Source organism: Rana temporaria, chromosome 10, assembly GCF_905171775.1.
Source record: "Rana temporaria chromosome 10, aRanTem1.1, whole genome shotgun sequence".
NCBI lineage: Eukaryota > Metazoa > Chordata > Amphibia > Anura > Ranidae > Rana > Rana temporaria.
The window spans coordinates 6,754,710-6,777,143 of NC_053498.1; the positions used below are offsets into that span (position 1 = coordinate 6,754,710).

General features: G+C 44.6%; 1 protein-coding gene across 1 annotated transcript in view; it reads right to left on the reverse strand.

Moving 5' to 3' along the window:
* NPHS1 (NPHS1 adhesion molecule, nephrin) overlaps positions 1-22,434 on the reverse strand; it is a 52,614-nt gene that overhangs the window by 24,630 nt on the left and 5,550 nt on the right. The window contains exons 3-16 of the mRNA XM_040327090.1: positions 21,105-21,302; positions 20,146-20,268; positions 18,308-18,439; positions 17,510-17,588; positions 14,229-14,332; positions 12,143-12,264; positions 10,001-10,172; positions 7,765-7,922; positions 7,027-7,168; positions 6,471-6,595; positions 5,284-5,449; positions 4,194-4,323; positions 3,898-4,070; positions 2,935-3,075 (exon numbers count right to left, since the gene is read on the reverse strand). Coding sequence (XP_040183024.1) covers positions 2,935-3,075; positions 3,898-4,070; positions 4,194-4,323; positions 5,284-5,449; positions 6,471-6,595; positions 7,027-7,168; positions 7,765-7,922; positions 10,001-10,172; positions 12,143-12,264; positions 14,229-14,332; positions 17,510-17,588; positions 18,308-18,439; positions 20,146-20,268; positions 21,105-21,302 — 1,965 coding nt within the window. The remainder of the gene's footprint in view (positions 1-2,934; positions 3,076-3,897; positions 4,071-4,193; positions 4,324-5,283; positions 5,450-6,470; positions 6,596-7,026; positions 7,169-7,764; positions 7,923-10,000; positions 10,173-12,142; positions 12,265-14,228; positions 14,333-17,509; positions 17,589-18,307; positions 18,440-20,145; positions 20,269-21,104; positions 21,303-22,434) is intronic.

A 22,434-nucleotide genomic window follows, 5' to 3' on the forward strand; every position in this document is an offset into this window, starting at 1 on the left:
GAGCTATAGCCCCCGAACGTTACACCGACGATCCACGAACGTACGAGCGGCCGTCGCATTCTTTTACGTCATTTCCGTTCGGCTTTTTCCGGCGTATAGTTAAAGCTGCTATCTGGTGGCGTACTCAATGTTAAGTATGGCCGTCGTTCCCGCGTATAATTTTGAAAATTTTATGTCGTTTGCGTAAGTGGTCCGTGAATGGGGCTGGACGCCATTTACGTTCACGACGAAAACAATGACGTCCTTGCGACGTCATTTGGAGCAATGCACCCTGGGAGTTTTGACGGACGGGGCATGCGCAGTTCGTTCGGCGCGGGGACGCGCTTCATTTAAATGATACACGCCCCCCTACTCGCCGCATTTGAATTCTGCGCCCTTACGCCGCGAGAGATACACTACGTCGCCGTAACTTACGGCGCAAATTCTTTCAGGATTCAAAGATTTGCAAAGTAAGTTACAGCGGCGTAGCGTATCTCACATACGCTGCGCCCACGCAAATGTATGTGGATCTGCCCCAGTGTGTTCTATTTAATTCCATGTAATACTGCATTTTATCCACATGATGTCGCCGTCGCTCTCTGCGGACTGCGATCATTCCATTCGTCTCCATTAGCAGGAATACCTCCAGGCGATACATTGCAATGCGATTGTATTACAAAGGGGGTTCTCAGAAGGTGTAAATAATGCATGGTAGAAGAATGGAGCTGCTCCTGTTTAATTCACAAGGAATAATGGAACAGTCTATGTACTCTAACACAAGAAGCGAGGTAACTGTTTACTCGCTGTTGTGCAAACTTTGGGCGCCCCCGCCGGGCCGCAACTCATTACTTTCTGTGCCGGCGCTCTTGTCGCTCTCACTGTAACAACAAGAAGGAAAGACAGCGGAAGAATTATAATAGAAGATTCCAGGAAAATGTTATCCGGGTGATTTTCCTCTTCAGGAAATTACAGGCTGAGCTCATCCCGGCCAGGCGGGTGTCAGCCGTCTATTGCCTGAGCTATTGTACACTGTCAGCCCTCCGCCTGGCTCCTGGCAGGACCGCGCTTGCCCCTCAATGGAAGGGGTCAGCAGGATATCCGCCGGGTATAGAATTTTTTTTTTTTGTATTCCACTTTGTTTCGCACAAATAAATATACATTAGGCTGGGTTCACACTACGATTTTCCCGTCCGTCAGCCGCATACGATTTATATGAAAAAACGTATGCGGCTGAAACGGACGTAAACGTATGGAACCGCACATATGTGCGTTTTCCATTGACATTAATGTTAAAAAAAAAACGTATGCGTTTGCCATACTGTTTCAAAAACGTCCGCAAAACCGTGGTTGAACACGGTTTTGCGTACGTTTAAAAAACGTTTTGCCAGCAAATCGTACGCACCCGGATGCATCTGAGTGCATACGATTTGCAATGCATTGTCTATGTATGCGTTTTCCCGTACGGGTCCGTACGTTTTCAATACTGAAATCGTATGCGGCTGACGGACGGGAAAATCGTAGTGTGAACCCAGCCTTACAGGAGCCATTCAGACTGATGTGTGCATCTATACGTGTGTGTTTATGTATGTTTATGGGGAATTCCTATGAAAGCAAGAAAGAAAGAAAGAAAGAAAGATGTAGATAAATAGATAGAAAGACATAAGGGAGAAATAAGAAAAGAAAGAAAGGAAAAATTATAGATGGGTATGCAGAAGAAAGATAGATCAATAGATAGATATTAGAAAGAAAGATTATAGATAGATATGCAGAGGAAAGAAGGAAAGAAAGAAGGAAAGAAAGAAAGAAAGAAAGGTAGATAGATATGGGAAAGAAAGAAAGAAGGAAAGAAAAAAAGATTATAGATAGATATGCAGAGGAAAGAAGGAAAGAAAGAAGGAAAGAAAGAAAGAAAGAAAGGTAGATAGATATGGGAAAGAAAGAAAGAAGGAAAGAAAAAAAGATTATAGATAGATATGCAGAGGAAAGGAAGAAAGAAAGAAAGGCAGATAGGTAGATAGATATGGGAAAGAAAGAAAGAAAAAAAGATTATAGATAGATATTAATTATAGATAGGTATGGCGAGGAAACAAAAAACAGAGAGATAGATAGATAGATAGATAGATAGATAGATAGATAGATAGATAGATAGATAGATAGATAGATAGATAGATAGATAGATAGATAGATAGATAGATAGATAGATAGATAGATTTGATGTAGATTCTCAGTGAGACAATTGCATTCCCATAACCTGAAAGAAAGAAAGAAAGCAGAGAAAAGATAGATAGATAGATAGATAGATAGATAGATAGATAGATAGATAGATAGATAGATGAAAGTACGGGGAAAAAATAAAGAAAGAAAGAGAGAGAGGGGAAGAAAAAAAGGAAAAGAAAGAAAGATTATAAATAGCTATGCAGAGGAAAGATAGATAGAAAAAAAAAAAGATGTAGATTCTCAGTGAGACAATTGCATTCCCATAACCTAAAAGAAAGAAAGAAAGAAAGAAAGAAAGCAGAGAAAAGATAGATAGATAGATAGATATGAGAAAGAAAGAAATCAGAGAAAAGATAGATGGATAGATGGATGGATAGATAGATAGATGGATAGATAATAGATAGATAGATAGATATGAGAAAGAAAGAAAGAAGGAAAGAAAGAAAGGGAAAAAAAGAAAGAGAGAGGGGAAGAAAAAAAGGAAAATAAAGAAAGAAAGATTATAAATAGATATGCAGAGGAAAGATAGATAGAAAAAAAGAAAAGATGTAGATTCTCAGTGAGACAATTGCATCCCCATGACCTGATAGAAAGAAAGAAAGAAATAGATAGTGGTCGATGGGTTGGTTGGATTTTCAGGAAGGTTGATCTTCGGGGTTCTCTTAATCGGTGGAGTTTATAGAAGTTTCTACAATCCATGGATGATGTGCCCCCCCCCCCCCCCCCCGGGTGCCTCACCTCTGTTGAGGGTCTCCCCCCGGCGGGTCCAGGTGAAGGTGACCTCTGCTGGGTTGGCCTTGATAAGGACGGGGATTAGAGCCGCGCCGTGCTCCACAGCCTGGACAACCTTGGGCTGATCATCAGTGAACTCCGGAGGGACTGGAACAATGAGAACAATAGAAGTCACATATTTTCTCCACACCGCTCAGAAGAGGAAACAATATTCTGCAGCTTACAATCCTTAGATGTTTCCCTTTAGTTATACTTTCAATTAAATTATTAAAAATAGCTGCCTGAATCTGTGTGTATATTAGCTCCCCTGAGAGGGAGGGGCCTCAATGTGAGCCAATCAGCCTCTACTGCATCACAAGGGGAATCTAACAAATGTAGTTTGCTGATTAGAGGAGAGAACACAGAGGTGACCTAATTGATGAGCTACTATTTTTTTGTTGTCCAATCACAGCCCTGACCAAGCTGTATTGCTTTGACCATGTTTCCTTCCATGACGAAACACGTAGGGGCTGATTGACCAAGCTGAGGCTGCTTTTACTTGTTAACATGGGCTGAGCGAGGTGACCTAATTGATGAGCTACTACTTCTTCATTGTTCAATCACAGCCTTGACCAAGCTGTATTGCTTTGACCATGTTTCGTTCCATGACAAAACACGTAGGGGCGGATTGATCAAGTTGAGGCTGCTTTCACTTGTTAACATGGGCTAGGAGAGGGGACCTCATTGATGAGCTACTACTTCTTCACTGTCCAATCACAGCCTTGACCAAGCTGTATTGCTTTGACCATGTTTCGTTCCATGACGAAACACGTAGGGGCGGATTGATCAAGTTGAGGCTGCTTTTACTTGTTAACATGGGCTGGACGAGGTGTGCGGCAGTTGGGCTATCTCTCCTCATCTTCACAGTTGACTGATTAGTATTCACATTTTTTAATCGTTCGGAGACATACAAAGCAGGACGGGACTTACAGAGGACGTTGAGCTTGTAGAAAGTGTTGACGCCTTCCTTCAGGACGTTGCTGTAAGCCTCGCAGGCCACCCGTTTCCCGTTGTCCGCCGAGGACAAGCTCAGCGTGACTTTGCTGGAGGTCGACTTTCCACCATATTCGGCGTTTCTCACCCCCTGATCCGTCCCCTTCAAACTGCAGACAGAGGATTGGTTAATGTGTGGCTGGGTGGGCGTGATTCACAGCATTGGCGAAATGGGGCGTATGTAGAAAACACGCCCCTCTCGTTTCCTGAAAAGGGAGATCGGTGTAACTCACATGGCTCCTTGCTTCACCCAGGTTATGGTGGACTCCGGGTTGCTGCTGCCGCTTCGGCACTCCAGAGTGATGTTACTGCCCCGTTTGTAGGCCTTGGGCTCGTTGATAATTTTCACATCTATGGGCGGGACTAAAAAAAACACAAAAAAAAAAATCAAACATAATGTATTGCCATTTTAACATCTCAACCCCCAACAACCAATCACATCTTCAGCCACGTAAGAAGGATTAACACCCATGCAGACTTCCTGACTCCAACGTTGGGATCATGGAACCAGAACAGGGGAGTTCCACCATCTTTACACCTCCCGTCCTGGACTTGGACAATCAACGTATGTCTGGAGTCTGGACCGGTGGCAGCTGGTGCTCAACATTTTTGGGGGGCGCTGCCACTGTGCCATCAACTGCCGCCACTGTGCCCATCAAATGCTGCTACTGTGCCCATCAAATGCTTCCACTGTGCCCATCAAATGCTTCCACTGTGCCCATCAAATGCTGCCACTGTGCCCATCAAATGCTTCCACTGTGCCCATCAAATGCTGCCGTTGTGTCATCAAATGCTGCCAGTGTGCTATCAAAGGCCACTGTGCCCATCAAATGCTGCTAGTGTGCCATCAAATGCTCACAGTGTGCCATCAAATGCCACTGTGCCTATCAAATGCTAGCAGTGTTCCCATCACATGCTGCCACTGTGCCCATCAGATGCTGCTAGTGTGCCATCAAATGCTGCTAGTGTGCCATCAAATGCCACTGTGCCCATCAAATGCTGCTAGTGTGCCATCAAATGCCACTGTGCCTATCAAATGCTAGCAGTGTGCCATCAAATGCCACTGTGCCCATCAAATGCTGCCAGTGTGCCAATCAAATGCTGCCAGTGTGCCAATCAAATGCTGCCAGTGTGCCCATCAAATGCTGCCACTGTGCCCATCAAATGCAGCCACTGTGTTCATCAAATGCTTCCACTGTGCCCATCAAATGCAGCCACTGTGCCCATTAAATGCTGCCAGTGTGCCATCAAGCGCAGTCACTCTGCCCATTGAATTCCGCTACTGTGACCCCCCCCCCCCCCCCAAAGGGATTTGTCACTTACACTGGACATGAATTTTGGTTGTTGCAGACAGTATGGTCTTCCCATCGTTTGTGGCGTTGCAGCGATAGGTGGCCTGGTTGTCACTCGGAGACGTTTCCAGGATGATCTCCCGAGAGACGATCTTCCCTGCAGTGATCGTTTTCCCATCTGTCACCGTCCTCTTTTCCTGAATAAAGACAGTGCGCAGGATTTGTATATGATATTATAAATATATTCTCAGGACAGCAATAAAAAACTGTGGAAAAAAGGTCCTTCTAGCAGTTAGCCGATATACCAAACGGTCATCACCCCAAGAACTTACACGCGAGACGAAACGCGCCTATATAGGGGTAATTACACGCGAGACGAAACGTGCCTATATAGGGGTTCAAGGAGGACCGGCCAGGAACAACACAAACCTAATGCATAAAATTACAAATTCATAACATCATAAAAGAGAAAGACAGAAAGGTGCTGTGTGGCCGGACTCCTTCATACAGTTGCTTGCATAGAAGATGATAGAGCCGGAAGACTGAACCCAACGCTGTATAAATAACTACCGTATATACTCAAGTATAAGCCGAGTTTTTCAGCACATTTTTTGGTGCTGAAAATGCCCCCCTCGGCTTATACTCGAGTCACCTTTTTGTGCCTGATCTCCCGGATTTTGGGGACCCGGTACTGGCCGGCTGTAGGTCCCCTGGACCCCAAACTTGGCACACATGTAGCTCCACTCTTCCTCTACAAGTGTTTGTTGTCCGGGGGACCTATGGCTGGGGAGCACCAATTTTTCAAAGCTGGGCACCCCTTTCATAGACTCCCATGTTAAACTGTAATTTCTCCGTTGAATTTCCGCCAGCAAAAGATTGAGAGCAGGTTCTCAAATTTTCCGACGGAAAAAATTCCGATTGGAAATTTTCGATCGTCTGTAGCAATTCTGACGCGCAATGTTCCGACGCATGCTCGGAAACAATTTGACGCATGCTCGGAAGGCATTGAACTTCATTTTCTTGCCTCGTCTAAGTGTTGTACGTCACCAGCGTTCCTGGCGGTCGAATGTTCAGAGAACTTTGGTGTGACCGTGTGTATGCAAGCCAAGCTTGAGCGGAATTCCAAGGTTTTTCCGACAGGATTTCCACTCGTGTGTAAAGGGCAATATAGGGGATGGGCACCTTGTTTTTGGGGGAAAAATCTTCACTGGCAAATACCTTGAGCCAAGTGAGTCGGGGTGCTGGATGTCCTCCACTGGTGAAACAGTTTAGCTTGACGCGAGTACCGGCACGGAAACGCATGTCGAGGGGAGGAGCCTCTATCCATATTTTCTGGGGAGGATCTGAAAAACAATGAAGAAATTCAACTGTCAAACTTTAAAATTAATTTGGGTAACAGTCTAAAGCAGCCGTTACTACAGACATGATTAAGGAGATGATCAGAGACTGCAGACATGATACAGGAGACGGTCAGAGACTTCAGACGTATTACAGGAGATGGTCAGATGGCCCTGGGTAACCTGTCCTAGTTCTGGTAATCGAAAATAACGAACTAAATAACTAATAAAGAAGATAATAATAGCCTGCCTTCATTTGATAGCCAACATAAATACAGGGTCAAACAAAGTATCTAAATCAATGTACAGTTATTTGTGTAGATAACTGTGAATAGGATTAGCATAAATGACTGACTGATGTATACATTGGCACAGGACTGCTTAAAATTCTGAATAAGACAATTTTATCGAAGTCCTCATGGTCACTCATTACTCACATTGCACACTTAGTTGAACACTATTGGCCTTAGTGTAAAGAATGGCTTCATTGAAGGCTTCACATGTCAGCTGCATTCCATTATGTTCTCTCTGCACTACGGTGGTAATGTTGGACATAGTCATCTTCCCGCCATGATCCGACTACAGCAAAAAAATAAAATTATGTTCCTTTATTAGAAAAAAAAAAAACTTCAGACAAATATCACATCAAGGGACTAAGCTCACAGATACGGGGCAGCTGGCCATAAATAGAAAACCCAAGATGTTTTTAATAGAGAGGCATTTCTTCAAGTCCACCGGACTGGGGGGATAAGCTTGGATTGCAAGGCTGTATTGGAGCCACTGTCTCAGCCCTCTGCTTCTCTACAAAGCTTGAAGGTCACCTAAATATTGTTGGTCCAGTTAAAATAAAGCAACATGTGTCCAATGAAACAATAAACCAAAATAAACATTACTCCATACCCAATCCAAACGTAAAGCCTGATCCTTCAAAATTCCTTCAAACCATGTGTGGAGGTGCAGCATGGCTGAGGTGGCTCTAGGCTTTGTGATGCCTTAGGCAAAACTTGACATGGGGCCCCACTCACGCCCCCATGATGGGAAAAATAATTCAAGGACAAGAGCCTCTTCCCCACAACCCTGGCCGGAGGTTGTGGGGGTCTTGGGTAGATTTAGGGGAAGAAAAAGTGTACCTTTACAACCCCTTTAAGGATAATAGCATTCAGATTATCACTCACATCGGTTATGGTGACCACCGTATCTCCCAGCTCCACCGGTCCTAGCCACCAGCGGATGTAGACAGGGGGATTGCTGGAAGACGTGAAGCAGGACAGTGACAGGCTTGTGTTCTCTGCACCACTAGTGGAGCCCAGAATGGTGACTTTAGCGGGAGGAACTGCAAGGAAAAGAGAAAAAAAAAAGAGGACAAATGTGTATGTTTCAGATTTCAATGCCCCAATAAGTCGGTGCTATATGATGACAGCAGGTAATAAGGAAGAATGTTACACCTCTTTATAACCCTGAGTGTCTGTAAAGTCATTGGATCTCGTTGGTTGTCTGGCATTCATTTAGATTAGGGTGACCAGACATCCCCGGTTTCCGGGGGACAGTCCCCAGATTGAAGACACAAGTCTGTCGCCGTTTTTTTCCCCGGATTGGATTTGAACAGGGGCTGGGGCAATTTCAAAGACAGTCAGTTCTCCAATGCTTCTACTAGCTTAAGGGGGTGTATTTTTTTTCCATTATCTGTGCCCCTTTCTGATGATCATGTGATGGACGGAGCGGAGGGAATATTTCTTCAGTTTCGGGGGTAGGGTTAGGGTTAGGGTTAGGGTTAGGGGGTTAGGGTTGGGGTTGGGGTTGGGGTTGGGGTTGGGGTTAGGGTTTAGGGTTTCCCATTGAAGAATATGGCTAGGACTCAAGGAATTGGAACAAGGACCTCACCCAAAGGTCAAAGGTCAGAAGGCGGGGTCCCCGAGGTCAAAGGTCACAGGGCATGGCTGACCCACCCCCACCAAAGTGTACCGCCTACCCCAACTAAGTCAGGAAATGAACAAGTTGGGGAATGAACAAGTCGGGGAAAGCGTCTTGCGCGCGCTTCGCCTTGGCTCAAGTTCCAGCCAGCCGCCTGCCTGCTTATCTCCTTGCCTTCCCCGGTGGAGTGATCTTTCTCCGCTCCACATCCAGTGGTAATTGTAGAAAGAAATGTTTGGACAGCCGCACTCTGGAAAAACCTTCTCAGTTGCCTTTTATTGGTAAAAGTATTCAAACACCACACATCACAGCAAAGACAGGGGCATACAGCTGACGTTTCGCACTATCAATCAGTGCTTACTCATAGCTAGCATGTAAGAAAATGCACAAAAAATATATAGTATCAAACAAAACACCATGGGCCAGATTCTCAAAGGACTTACGACGGCGCAGCGCCATGTCCGCCGTCGTAAGTCCTAATCTGACCTGTCGTATCTATGCGACTGATTCTTAGAATCAGTTACGCATAGATATCCATTAGATCTGACAGGCGTAAGTCCCTTACGCCGTCGGATCTAAACTGCAATTTTTTTTTTGCCCACTAGGTGTCGCTTCCGTCGAATTCCGCATTGAGTATGCAAATTAGCTAGATACGCGGATTCCCGAACGTACGCGCAGCCGACGCAGTAAAGTTACAACGTTTACGTTAAGCTTTTCCCGGCGTAAAGTTGCCCCTGCTATATGAGGCGCAGCCAATGTTAAGTATGGCCGTCGTTAACCAGGGACAGAGAGGGACACAGTGCAACGAGGACAGAGAGGCACACTGGGGACTACTGGCGGCTGGTGCTGAAAATTTTGGGGGGGGGGGGCGCAAGCAAACTGAAAAAAAAAATCAATTGCAGCCACTGTGCCATTAATGGCCAGTCATCAGCCATCATGGGGGCACCCGTCACTCCCCTCCCCAGGCCAAGTAGCAATATTAGCAATTGCTGTGCCGGCGCCGCGCTTCAGCAGGCCGGACCGCAATGCCGGGAGCTACATTAGTGCGGGAAGCGGCCACAGGAGGACGGGTGTTTTTTTTTTTTTTTTTTATTTGGGGAATGAGGGGCAAAGATTTGTGTTGGGAGGAAGGGAAATTAGTAAGGGGTAAGCATGCATATTAGTGCTCAATTTGGGGTTTGGCATCTTTTCTCCGGGCTCTAGCAGACCCTGCCCCGGCACTGGGTAGACCTCAATGCCCCAAGTACATCCAGAACCTGCAATTCAATGGAGTGCCAGAGGGACGCAAGGATCAGTTTGAAGATACACAGATATTTGCAGGCACCACGAGGTACCACACTTCAGCACTGTTGTCATCTTAGAGACATTGTAGGCCCGGTTAGGTTTGCTATGACTATGCTAATACAAACATGGCTGCCTTCGGAAACCTACAAGAGTAGATTGAAATGTGGGGGAAAAAGTTGAAACAATGGAAGACATATTCTGAAGCCGATCACTTACACACGACATTGAGAGTGATACTGGTCTGGAGGGCCATCGGCGTCACATGATTGACAGCCTCGCAGCTAATGACAGCATTGTTGTGCTCCGCCTTGATTTTAAGTTCCAGTTGGCTCTTGGATAACTTCTTCTTGGAATCGGTCTCCCAGCGAGTTTTCACCACCTCCTCGTTCTGGAAGAGAGAAGGGAAACATGGTGACAAAAAACGATTTAAAGCAGCTTTTTATCAACTCAGAACCGTTGTGAACTATTCTGATCGGTCGCTTTGGATTGCTCAACACACTTTTTACATTGTTCTACAGCTTAAAGGGAAAGATAAATGCAATGGCCCGGATTCACAAAGCACTTACGCCGACATATCTCGAGATACGCCGCGTAAGTGTAACTATGCGCCGTCGTATCTGTGCGCCGTGCCCACAATCTGAGATACGCCTGAAAATAGGCTTCCTACGACCGACGTAACTTGCCTACGCCGTCGTATCGTGGGCGCACATTTACGCCGGGCGCATTTGCCGGTCCCATAGATTTTCTATGCACATATGCAAATGAGGGAGATACGCCGATTCACAAACGTAGTTGCGCCCGGCGCATCATATACGCGGTTTGTGTAAGTCGTACGTCCGGCGTAAAGTTATTCCCCATATAGGAGGCGCAACTCATGCAAAGGTATGGACCAGGGAACACAGCCGTCGTATCTTTTGTCGTTTAAGTTGTACGTGAATATGACTAGGCGTAGGTTACGTTCACGTCGTAGGCAGTGATTCAACGTATCTTAGGGAGTAGTTCCGACGTGATTCTGAGCATGCGCACAGGGTGACGTCGAAGATACTTCTATGACGCTTGGCCCATCATTTGCATGGGGTCACGCCTCATTAGCATGGCTCACGCCCACTTCCACCTACGCTAGCTTGTGCCGAGGAAACCCAGCGTATCTTTAACAGCGAGTGGGAGCAAGTGCTTTGTGAATCCAGTGCTTGCCTCTGTGCGCTGCGCCGGCGTAGCGTAAAAGAGATACGCTACGGCGGCATAAATATGCGCCGATGTCTGTGAATCCGGGCCATACTTTTTAAGTAAAGCTGTACATTTATAAAGGCCTGCTTATGATCAGGTACCACGAGAACTGCTGTTACCTCCTTTATCAGCCAGAAAAGCATTTTTTGCACCCCTGTTTTCACGTTATTACTAAGGATTTGGTATTCTGTCCTTTGGAAGCAACTTTGTTGACCCTCTGCTATGTGCCTTTTTGATTTATTTTTATTTTATTTTATTTCCTTGCCACCAACTGGGCTCAACTAATAAGCAAGTACATTGTCAGAACCTGGATCACCTGCTGGTGGCACTGGGGTTTCCAGAGCGGAAGGTTGTGGTTCCAGGGGCCACCAGTGGGTGACTCTCAGTAGCCAGCAAATTCTATTAATTATTCTCCATCTTATGCTGGCTGCTGGGATGGTATTTAGTCCCTCCTCTACTATTCCTTGGAGCTTCAGAGTTTTGCCTGCTAGCCAGATACGTCTTTCTAAATGATCCTGGGCCTGATTCCCTATTGGGAGGGGGGTTCCTTTCACTTCCTATCCTAACATGAAGTGTGAGGAAATCTCTCCAAAGCAAAGAGAAATCCCCACTTAGTAAATAGTTCAGGTGTCTCCACTGGAAGATTTCCCATCATCTTTTCATCTGGTGAGAACTGTGGAATTTCTAAATCCACCGGTTGTTTTGGTGGCAATAGTCACTAAGACAAATAGGGATTAGGAAGTTGAATCTCCATACTCCATCCAGGAAGGTTGAATCTCCATACTCCCTCCACGGAGGTTGAATCTCCATACTCCCTCCAGGGAGATTGAATCTCCATACTCCCTCCAGGGAGATTGAATCTCCATACTCCCTCCAGGGAGATTGAATCTCCATACTCCCTCCAGGGAGGTTGAATCTCCATACTCCCTCCAGGGAGGTTGAATCTCCATACTCCATTTAGGGAGGTTGAAACTCCATACTCCATTCAGGGAGGTTGAATCTCAAGAATTCACCCAAATCTCATCAGAAAGTCTTGGCTCTCCAGGTACACTCTCTTCCAGGTCAACAAGGTGACAACATTGACGTATTTCATTTCAGAATGTATTAGGTTCAGAGAAAATATTTGCCAACCTTTAGCCATTGCAAAGTCGCCAGAGGGTTCCCGCTCCTGGACGTGCAGATCAGTTCTAGCTTTTCATCTGCCTTTATAGTGGGTCCCTCGTAGCCATCAATGGTCGGAGTGTCAGGGGGAACTAAAGAGATGCACAGGGTCAGTGACAAGAAAGACACAGTACATAACTCACAATAGGATCAACAAACCCTCAAATTTGTATGGGTCATCTACACTTAGGCATTCATATAGTAGAGGAACCAGCGCCACGTGCGTGAATGTGGCCGCCCAAAACATAATCTGAGGTCTATCATAATATGGCTCATCATATATAGTGAATGTCTTCTGCCTGAACTCTTCATGTCTACCTCATCACTTACCCCAGTGCATGAAACATGAAAGCGTCAGTCTATACTGTATGTGCACAGCTGGGGACCATGCAGTAAAGTGTAGGGCAAGTTATAGGAGACTGAAGTAGTCAACATTTCAAGGCTGGGGACCGGGAAATCTTTAGCACTTCAAGTGAAGAGGCTTTACTCAAGAGGTCCTATAGAGGTCACCAGTCCATAGATGTCCAGTGTCCAGCCCAGAAGTGCCCCAGAGCAAACAGCCACCTGGAGCTCACTGATCCATTTCCATTCAGGGGAAGACAATCTACTCTGGGCTCCAGCCTATTTAATAGGAACTTGTCCACCATCTGGGCACACCTCCCCAGGGATTGGATGGGCCCTACTAGATAGTCACACATGGTATTTGACTCTTTCCGCCCTAATCTCCAGAAGCCTCTCCTAGGGTCAGGGGGAGGTAATCAAACTCCCACCTTGTGGAGCCTCGAGCAGACCAAACTAAACAATTGTAGCTCCTGTAGCTACAGCAGAAGCCCAAACTTAATATACCTAACAGTATATGTAGGAGGGCTCTCTCTCTCTCTCTCGCTCCCTTTCTCAGTCTCTCTCTATCTCTCAGTCTCTCCCTCTCTGTCTCTCTATCAGTCTCTCCCTCTCTGTCTCTCTCTCAGTCTCTCTCTCTCTCAGTCTCTCCCTCTCTCTCAGTCTCTTCCTCTTTGTCTCTCTCTCTCATTCTCAGTCTGTCTTTCAGTCTCTCTCTCAGTTTCTCTCTCAGTCTCTCTCTCTCTCCCAGTCTCTCTTTCTCTCTCAGTCTTAGTCTCTCTTTCTCTCTCAGCCTCAGTCTCTCTCTCAGTTTCTTTCAGTCTCAGTTTCTCTCAGTCTCTCTCACTCTCAGTCTCTCTCAGTGTCTCCCTCTCTCTCTCTGTCTCTCTCTCAGTCTCAGTCTCTCAGTCTCCCTCTCTCTCTCTTTCAGTCTTAGTCTCTCTCTCAGTCTCTCTCTTTCTCTCTGTCTCTCTCTTTTTCTCTCTCTCTCAGTTCTCTTTCTCTCTCAGCCTCAGTCTCTCTCTCTCTCTCTCTCTCTCTCTCTCTCAGTCTCAGTCTCTCTCTCTCAGTCTCAGTCAATCTCTCTCTTAGTCTCTCTTTCTCTCTCACTCTCAGTCTCTCTCACTCTCAGTAGCTCTCATTCACTCTCAGTCTCTCTCACTCTCAGTCTGTCTCTCTAAGTCTCTCTCTCTCCATAAGTAAAATTAAGGGGTTACTGCTCCTTTAATCAGAAATATGCGGCAAAATAGGTCTCTCCTAACTTGTTCATTCCTATTCAGCAGCCAGTCAATCCTATCTAGGATCGAGGCATAAGAAGCCAAGGGGCTTTTCATTGACAGCAACAAAGGAGGCCCTAAAAAAAGTTAGGAGCAGGGGCGGACTGACAACTCATGGGGCCCCTGGGCAATAGAAGATTATGGGGCCACTGGGCTTACAGATGGCCACCACGCCAGGAGGCAGTGCAGAGGCAGGGCAGCTAAAATCTCGGGATGTCGGTTTCGGACATATCAGGGACAGATATAAAAAATACTGCCCCTGGTTTTACTGAGCCTGGCAACCCTGATGGGGCCCCCTTGTGGCATGGGGCTCTCGGGCAGTGCCCGAGTGCTTCAATGGTCAGTCCGCCCCTGGTTAGGAGCCAGCTGCCATCTTTAGGCACATTGGTGACCTGGTTCCTGTCATGATGAAATGTGGGTACAGTATAGTATTTTCTCACATAGAACATTCATTATGAAGCTCACGGAGAGCGGGGCCTGAAGAGCTTCATTGGTGGCGGAGCAGACCAGGAGGTTTCCGTTATCCGTACTCTGCGGAACAATTCTGTAAAAGAGAAAAAAAAAAAAATTTACACAAAGGAAGTACTAAAGGTTATCCTAACATGGAATCCTAACTCATAGCTTATTAACTGGTCAACAATTTGTCGAAATCTGACCATTACACCTATATGGTCTTGCTGGGCATTCCAATTCTCAAAGGGAGGTCTTCCATTGGGAATGGGATGCTGGACATTAATAAGGCGTGGCACCTTCTCTTCCATTTGTGGCCAAAACAGCCTCCTGGGAAGGCTCCTTTAAGATTTTGAAGGGTATCTGTGGGAATTCTGGCCCATTTGTGAGGTCAGGCAGTGGCGTAGCATGGGGGGTGTGAGGGGGTCTACCGCCCTAAGCGCAAAATTTAGAGGGGCGCTGTCACGAGTGTGAGGGAGCACCAACAACAGGTGGGACATAGGAACATATGCATGACGTCACCACTCCAGGCTTTACCAGTCATTATCAAGCACGCTCTCCTCTTCCCTACAGCCACCTCTGTCTCACATGGTGGATCATGTGACCAGACTGAAGATAGTTGAAAATAGGTAATCCATGGGTCAGGGGCGGCACAAATTACTTGTCTCGCCCCAGGCGCTGACAACCCACGCTACGCCACTGAGGTCAGGTACTGATGATGGGTAGGAAGAAGACCTGGCTGGATCACAATCGACTTTCCAATTCATCCCCAAAGAGTTCAGTAAGCAGGGCCGTCTGTTGATTGGACCCCCGCCCCCATGCAATTTGGCTCTCCACCTGCTCTGAGACATACAATAAACATCAGATAGACTTAAAATCAGTTTATTGTATCAGATCAGGCAGTGATTGGTTGCCAGAGGTTACAGCATATCATTACCACTTACTGACTGGTTGCTAGAGGTTACAGCACACATTACGGCTCACTGATTAGTAGCTAGAGGCTACAGCACATGATTTATTCTTGTTGATTGGTTGCTAGAGATTACTGTACAGTAACACTGCTCGCTGATCAGTTGCTAGAGGCTACAGCACATGATTTCTTCTTGATGATTGGTTGCTAGAGATTACTGTACAGTAATACTGCTCGCTGATTGGTTGCAGCACATCATCTCTTCACTGCAGAGGGGAATGATATACATATCAATGCTGCCTTTATTTACATATGAATGCCGTCGGCCTCAGCTATTTACATATGAATGACGTTTTTTTACATGTGAACACAGGGTCTGCAGGTGAGTCATCTGTACACAACAATAGGGCGGAGCTGGGTAGCATTAGTAGCGGCACTTTACACTGAGATATCGGGACACAGCACAGGACTAAAGCTTCAAGGGACAAGGGAATTTAAACTGGGATAGTTGGCAAGTATGGGGGAGCTGCTTTGGGCCCCCACAACAATGACAGGGCCCAGGGCAGCTTCCCCTTTTGCCCTGCCTTAAAGACGGCCCCGTCAGTAAGGTTGACCCTACTAGTAAACCAAACATCAAATCCTAGCTTATTAAGGGCTCATTTACACTTGCTTCGGCTTCAACAAGGCTTCGGACAGGCTTCGTTAAAGCTCTCTGAGCACTAGTCAAAGCTCCTGTCACTAGATAAAATGGTTAGCTTACAGTCCTATTTACACCTTGCTTTTGCTTTGCTTTGCTTCGGCTTTGCTTCAAAAATTATACCCAGTGTAGGTGTAGCTTCAGTGGGGCTTCAAAGTGTCTGCGAAGCCTCCGTAGAAGTCTATGGCAAAGCTCGCTTGAAGCCCCACTGAAGCCTCACCGAAGCCTCATTAAAGCCCCTTCGAAGCCTCATCAAAGCCCCACCTCTGGCCATATAGCCTCCATAGAAGTCTATGGCAAAGTTCACTTGAAGCCCCACTGAAGCCCCACGAAGCCTCATCAAGGCCCCACCTCTGGCCATATAGCCTCCATAGAAGTCTATGGCAAAGTTCACTTGAAGCCCCACTGAAGCCCCACCGAAGCCTCATCAAAGCCCCACCTCTGGCCATATAGCCTCCATAGAAGTCTATGGCAAAGCTCGCTTGAAGCCCCACCGAAGCCTCATAAAAGCCCCACCAAAGCCTCATAAAAGCCCCACCGAAGCCTCATCAAAGCCCCACCGAAGCCTCATCAAAGCCCCACCTCTGGCCATATAGCCTCCATAGAAGTCTATGGCAAAGCTCGCTTGAAGCCCCACTGAAGCCCCACCGAAGCCTCATCAAAGCCCCACCGAAGCCTCATCAAAGCCCCACCTCTGGCCATATAGCCTCCATAGAAGTCTATGGCAAAGTTCATTAGAAGCCCCACTGAAACCTCATCAAAGTCCCACCTCTGGCCATATAGCCTCCATAGAAGTCTATGGCAAAGTTCACTTGAAGCCCCACTGAAGCCCCACGAAGCCTCATGAAAGCCCCACTTCTGGCCATATAGCCTCCATAGAAGTCTATGGCAAAGTTCACTTGAAGCCCCACTGAAGCCCCACAAAGCCTCATCAAAGCCCCACCTCTGGCCATATAGCCTCCATAGAAGTCTATGGCAAAGCTCGCTTGAAGCCCCACCGAAGCCTCATCAAAGCCCCACCAAAGCCTCATCAAAGCCCCACCGAAGCCTCATCAAAGCCCCACCGAAGCCTCATCAAAGCCCCACCGAAGCCTCATCAAAGCCCCACCTCTGGCCATATAGCCTCCATAGAAGTCTATGGCAAAGCTCGCTTGAAGCCCCACTAAAGCCCCACCGAAGCCTCATCAAAGCCCCACCGAAGCCTCATCAAAGCCCCACCTCTGGCCATATAGCCTCCATAGAAGTCTATGGCAAAGTTCACTTGAAGCCCCACTGAAGCCCCACTGAAGCCTCATCAAAGCCCCACCTCTGGCCATATAGCCTCCATAGAAGTCTATGGCAAAGCTCGCTTGAAGCCCCACTGAAGCTCCACCGAAGCCTCATCAAAGCCCCACCGAAGCCTCATCAAAGCCCCACCGAAGCCTCATCAAAGCCCCACCTCTGGCCATATAGGTAGGTGTGATGGTCAGGTTCTGCAAACTTTTGGCCGTATAGCATAGCTGAGGAATAAACTAACTTTGAGTCTTTTTTTTTTTTTACAATATAGAATTAGTTATGGGTAAGTAGGAAGTGTTATAACCTTTACTTCTCACAGAACAGAGAAAACATGTTTAGCTTTAGTGAAAGGTTCACTTTGAAGCCCTCCCCGTATCCCACACACTTACCTGGCTGTTACCTCTGTATTCTCCAGCTTTTCTTCGGAGCCGGGACTGTTACCGGATTCTACGGTGACTTCCACACCACCTGCCCATGGGAGACATCAGACTTTCATCACCACTGGGTGGCACTAGAGTCCCTCTCTATCTCCCTCCAACAAGCACGTGGGCAATTTTCGGTCAATTTAGAGAATCGTTAATATGAATTGCGGTAATAATCACTGCAAATTAAACAATCTACCGCCCGTGAGTTTGACCGGCCGCTAGAATGCGGTCGATCGCAAGTGGTGGAAACGGGCAAGAAATTGACAGCGGCGATAACGTTTATTTAAAGGGCGAATTGAAATGTATTGAAAATCGGAAAAAAAATTAATAAAACAACAACAAAAGCTATTTTTTTTATAAAGCAACATTTTTCGTTGCATTTAATTGGGGCAATCTTTCGATCCTGTCTTGTCGCGGTTAAGGGAAGCCGCCATTTACGGCTTTGATTGCTTCGCAGTTTTATTCAAGAAGATTTCATCGCCGTATCGCCACGTATGTGGCCAGCTGGCGCCCGCTCAATGCGTATTTTTCATGCAATGTGCATAGGGCAGCCCTTTCACTTGCATGGGCTGCTCGACGCGCAACAAATGCGCCAAAGAAGCTCCTGCGCCTTTTTTTTAGGCGTAGAGGTTTGTGTGTTTTTTTTATTTTTACTGCAGGTTTTGACGCATTTGTGGCGCGCAAAAAAACAAACGTAGCTGCGGCTGACAGGACCCTATATTCCCCACATGACGCCGAATAAACCCGTCCGGTCACTCTTACTTTTGGTAATAGTCAGAACCGCTGCCGGTTTGGCGTTCTGGGTGCCGCAAGCCACCGGATACTCCTCTCCATAGACCCAGGTGGCTGTGCTGCCCGCCACGTGATCCTTGAATACCGGCGCTTCCGGAGGGACTGGAGAGAGAGAAATGAAAGGGTTAGGATTGAGGCGTCCCTGGTCACACCAAGACTGATATAACAATAAAATAAAACCTAATTTACATAAATAAGCAACTTAAAGTGGTAGTAAACCTCAGAAATGAAATATGAACAAAGCACATTCCTCCATAGTGTGTTCTTGTCTCAGTCCAGAGCACTAAGTGTCATTTCCCTCCTCTGCTTTCTGCATGAGTCACTTCTGACACCAAGAGATACATGGTGACAGGGGAGGGAGCTCCAGCATACAGCCTGTGATTGAGAGCATCAGCTCTGTTTCTGTGTGCTGTGTGAAGGGGGGGGTGGGTGTGTCCCTTCGCTCCAATCAGCTCTCACTGAGCACTGTAGAGTGTCATTTCAGCTCTCCGCCCCCTTCTTTCTGAACTCTCAGAGAAGCTTTATAAGTTCTGCACTTTGAACAATGCAGAGAAGAGAGGGTTGCATATATATGTATATGTGTATATATATATATATATATATATATATATATAAAAAATATTTATATTTGCCCATTTAAGAAAAAATATGTACGGTACATAAAAAAATAAACATTAAATAAATATATATATATATATATATATATATATATATATATATATATATATATATATATATATATATATATATATATATATATATATATATATATATATCCACTTAAAAACTAAATAAGTACATACAAAAAAAAGATATATATATATATATATATATATATATATATATATATATATATATATATATATATATATATATATATATGTATATATAAAATATTTATATTTGCCCATTTAAGAAAAAATATGTATGGCACATAAAAAAAAAACATTAAATATATATGTGTATATATATATATATATATATATATATATATATATATATATATATATATATATATATATATATAAATATTTATATATGCCCACCAAAAAAATAAATAAGTACATACAAAATATATATATATATATATATATATATATATATATATATATATATATATATATATATATACACATATATATTTTATGTTTATTTTTTTATATATTTTTTTATGTACCGTACATATTTTTTCTTAAATGGGCAAATATAAATATTTTATATATATATACAAATATAAATATTTTATATATATATATAAATATTTATATATGCCCACCTAAAAAATAAATAAGTACATACAAAAAAATATATATATAAAATAAGTACATACAAAAATATATATATATACATACAAAAATATATATATATAAAATATTTATACTTGCCCATTTAAGAAAAAATATGTACGGTACATAAAAAAAAGAAACATTAAATAAATATATATATATATATACTGTATATACCCACTTAAAAAATAAATAAGTACATAAAATATATATATATATACAGTATATATATATATATATATATATATATATATATATAAAATATTTATATTTTCCCATTTAAGAAAAAATATGTACATAAAAAACTAAACATTAAATATATATATATATATATATATATATATATATATATATATATATATATATATATATATATATATATATATATATATATATATATATATATATATATATATATATATATATATAATATGTGTTATTAAAAAAAAGAAAATACATAGAGTACATATATATATATCACAAAATGCACAAGGATCACGTCTTACAATCAGCGACACTTACCCAATACATTTATTAGAGCTGTAATAGATACGATTCCAAGGCTGACCTCTGACCTCCCCACCTGGCAGTGGTACTGTGCATCATCGGAGAGGTCGCAGCGCTCGATGCGTAGGTTGTACTCCCCTGCCGGAAGAGCAGATAGAGCGGCCTCATTAGAAATAATTAATAGTACACTAAACACTTGTGTGTGCCTCCTGTAAAAAACACAGATATATTTATAATTGGAAATGATATTCGATCCAGAATTACCGGCATGTGCAGCTTCAGAAAACCGTTGGAGGAAAAGCGATTAATGTAGAGCTGTGGCCAGGGGGCACAGACCTCCAGCTGTTGGTATATCTTTAGCCAGCAGGAAATTAGCTGTAAAATGAGAAGTAACTGGCCTCTGTGGCTACAGGCAATGTGGAGCAATTAGTCCTCAAAGTTTTTTTTTTTTTTAGGAGAAGCACTTTCATTCGATCTGAACAGCCTGTTTTGCTCCTCCTTCCAGCAGTGACTTGGCAGCCTGCCAGCATTTTAAGGCCCCATTCACACGAATGTAGCATGACATCAAGCTCTGCGCAAATGTGCGTTTTTGGTTTTTTTTGCGCACTGTTCAGGGGGCCCATACATTTTAATGGGCTGCCCTGTGCACCACAAACGCAGCAAATAAGCTCATGCCGCTTTTTGAGCTACAAAAAATAAGCTTTAACACAAAATCTAACTGACCTCTGTAGCTACAGGCAATATGGAGCAATTAGTCCTCAATTTTTTTTTACTAGAAGCACATTCATTTTAATGGGCTTCCCTACACACCACACATGCAGCAAATAAGCGACTGTAGCTTTTTGAGCTCCACTCATTCCACACTTTCAGTACTACGCGTGATTGCGCATTCTTGTATCCTTTCCACGTTTGGGCGCCATTAACAGTAAATGGCACCACAAGCTCCACAACTTTTTTTTCCTTTGTCTTCTCACCTTTGTTGGGGTCTCCGGTCATGCTGTAACGGGGAAAGCCGGGTATCCTGCGGTCCGGCCCCAGAAGAAGACCATTTTTCACCCACTGGACCGTGCCCGACGCGTGCTCCACTTCACAGACCAACACGTGTGTGGATCCCTGGACGATGGTCGCATTGTCAGGCTGTACGCGGAACGCCTGCTGTGTGGCGGAGACACCTGGAGGGGAATATACCAGTTATCACCACCTAGCCCCATACACCAAACGTTATATATACCACCATATATAATACCGGCTGTATACCCACACATTATACCAGCTGTACCCCCAAAAACAATATCTGCTGTACCCCTTTATATCATACCAGCTGTACCCCCACTAATGGTACTGGCTGTACCCCTTTATATCATACCTGCTGTACCCCTATATATCACACCAAATATTATCCCCACACATTATATCAGCTGTACCCCCAAAAACAATATCTGCTGTACCCCTTTATATCATACCAGCTGTACCCCCATACATTATACCTGCTGTACCCCTATATATTACACCAGATGCATCCCCACCCATTATATCAGCTGTACCCCCACACTTTTTGCTGAATGTACCCCCATACATTGTTCCAGCCGTACACCCACAAATCATACCTGCTGTGCCCCTATAAATCACACCAGATTAACCCCCACACATTATACCAGCTGTACCCCCATACTTTTTGCCAGCTGTACCCCAACACATTGCACCAGGTGTACCCCAACACATTCCACTAGCTGTACCTCCATATACATCTGACTTGATGCATCCCCATAGATAATAGCATCTGTACCCCAACATATTATACCAGCTGGACCCCCACAAATCATACCTACTAGTTTTACCCCCATACAGCATACCTTCTGTACCCCTATAAATATATCGCACCAGATTTACCCCCACAAATTATACCAGCTGTACCCCCATACTTTTCGCCAGCTGTACCCCATACTTTTCGCCAGCTGTACCCCAACACATTGCACCAGCTGTACCCATACACATTGCACCAGCTGTACCTTCATATACATCTGACTTGATGTACCCCCATAGATAATACCATCTGAACCCCCCACACATTATATCAGCTGTACCCCCACAAATCATATCTGCTGTACCCCTTTATCTCATACTAGATTTACCCCCAAACAGCATACCTGCTGTACCCGTATACTGTATATCACACCAGATTTACCCCCACACATTATACCAGCTGCACCCCCACTTTTTGCCAGCTGTACCCTAACACATTGCACCAGCTGTACCCATACACATTGAACCAACTGTACCTCCATATACATCTGACTTGATGCA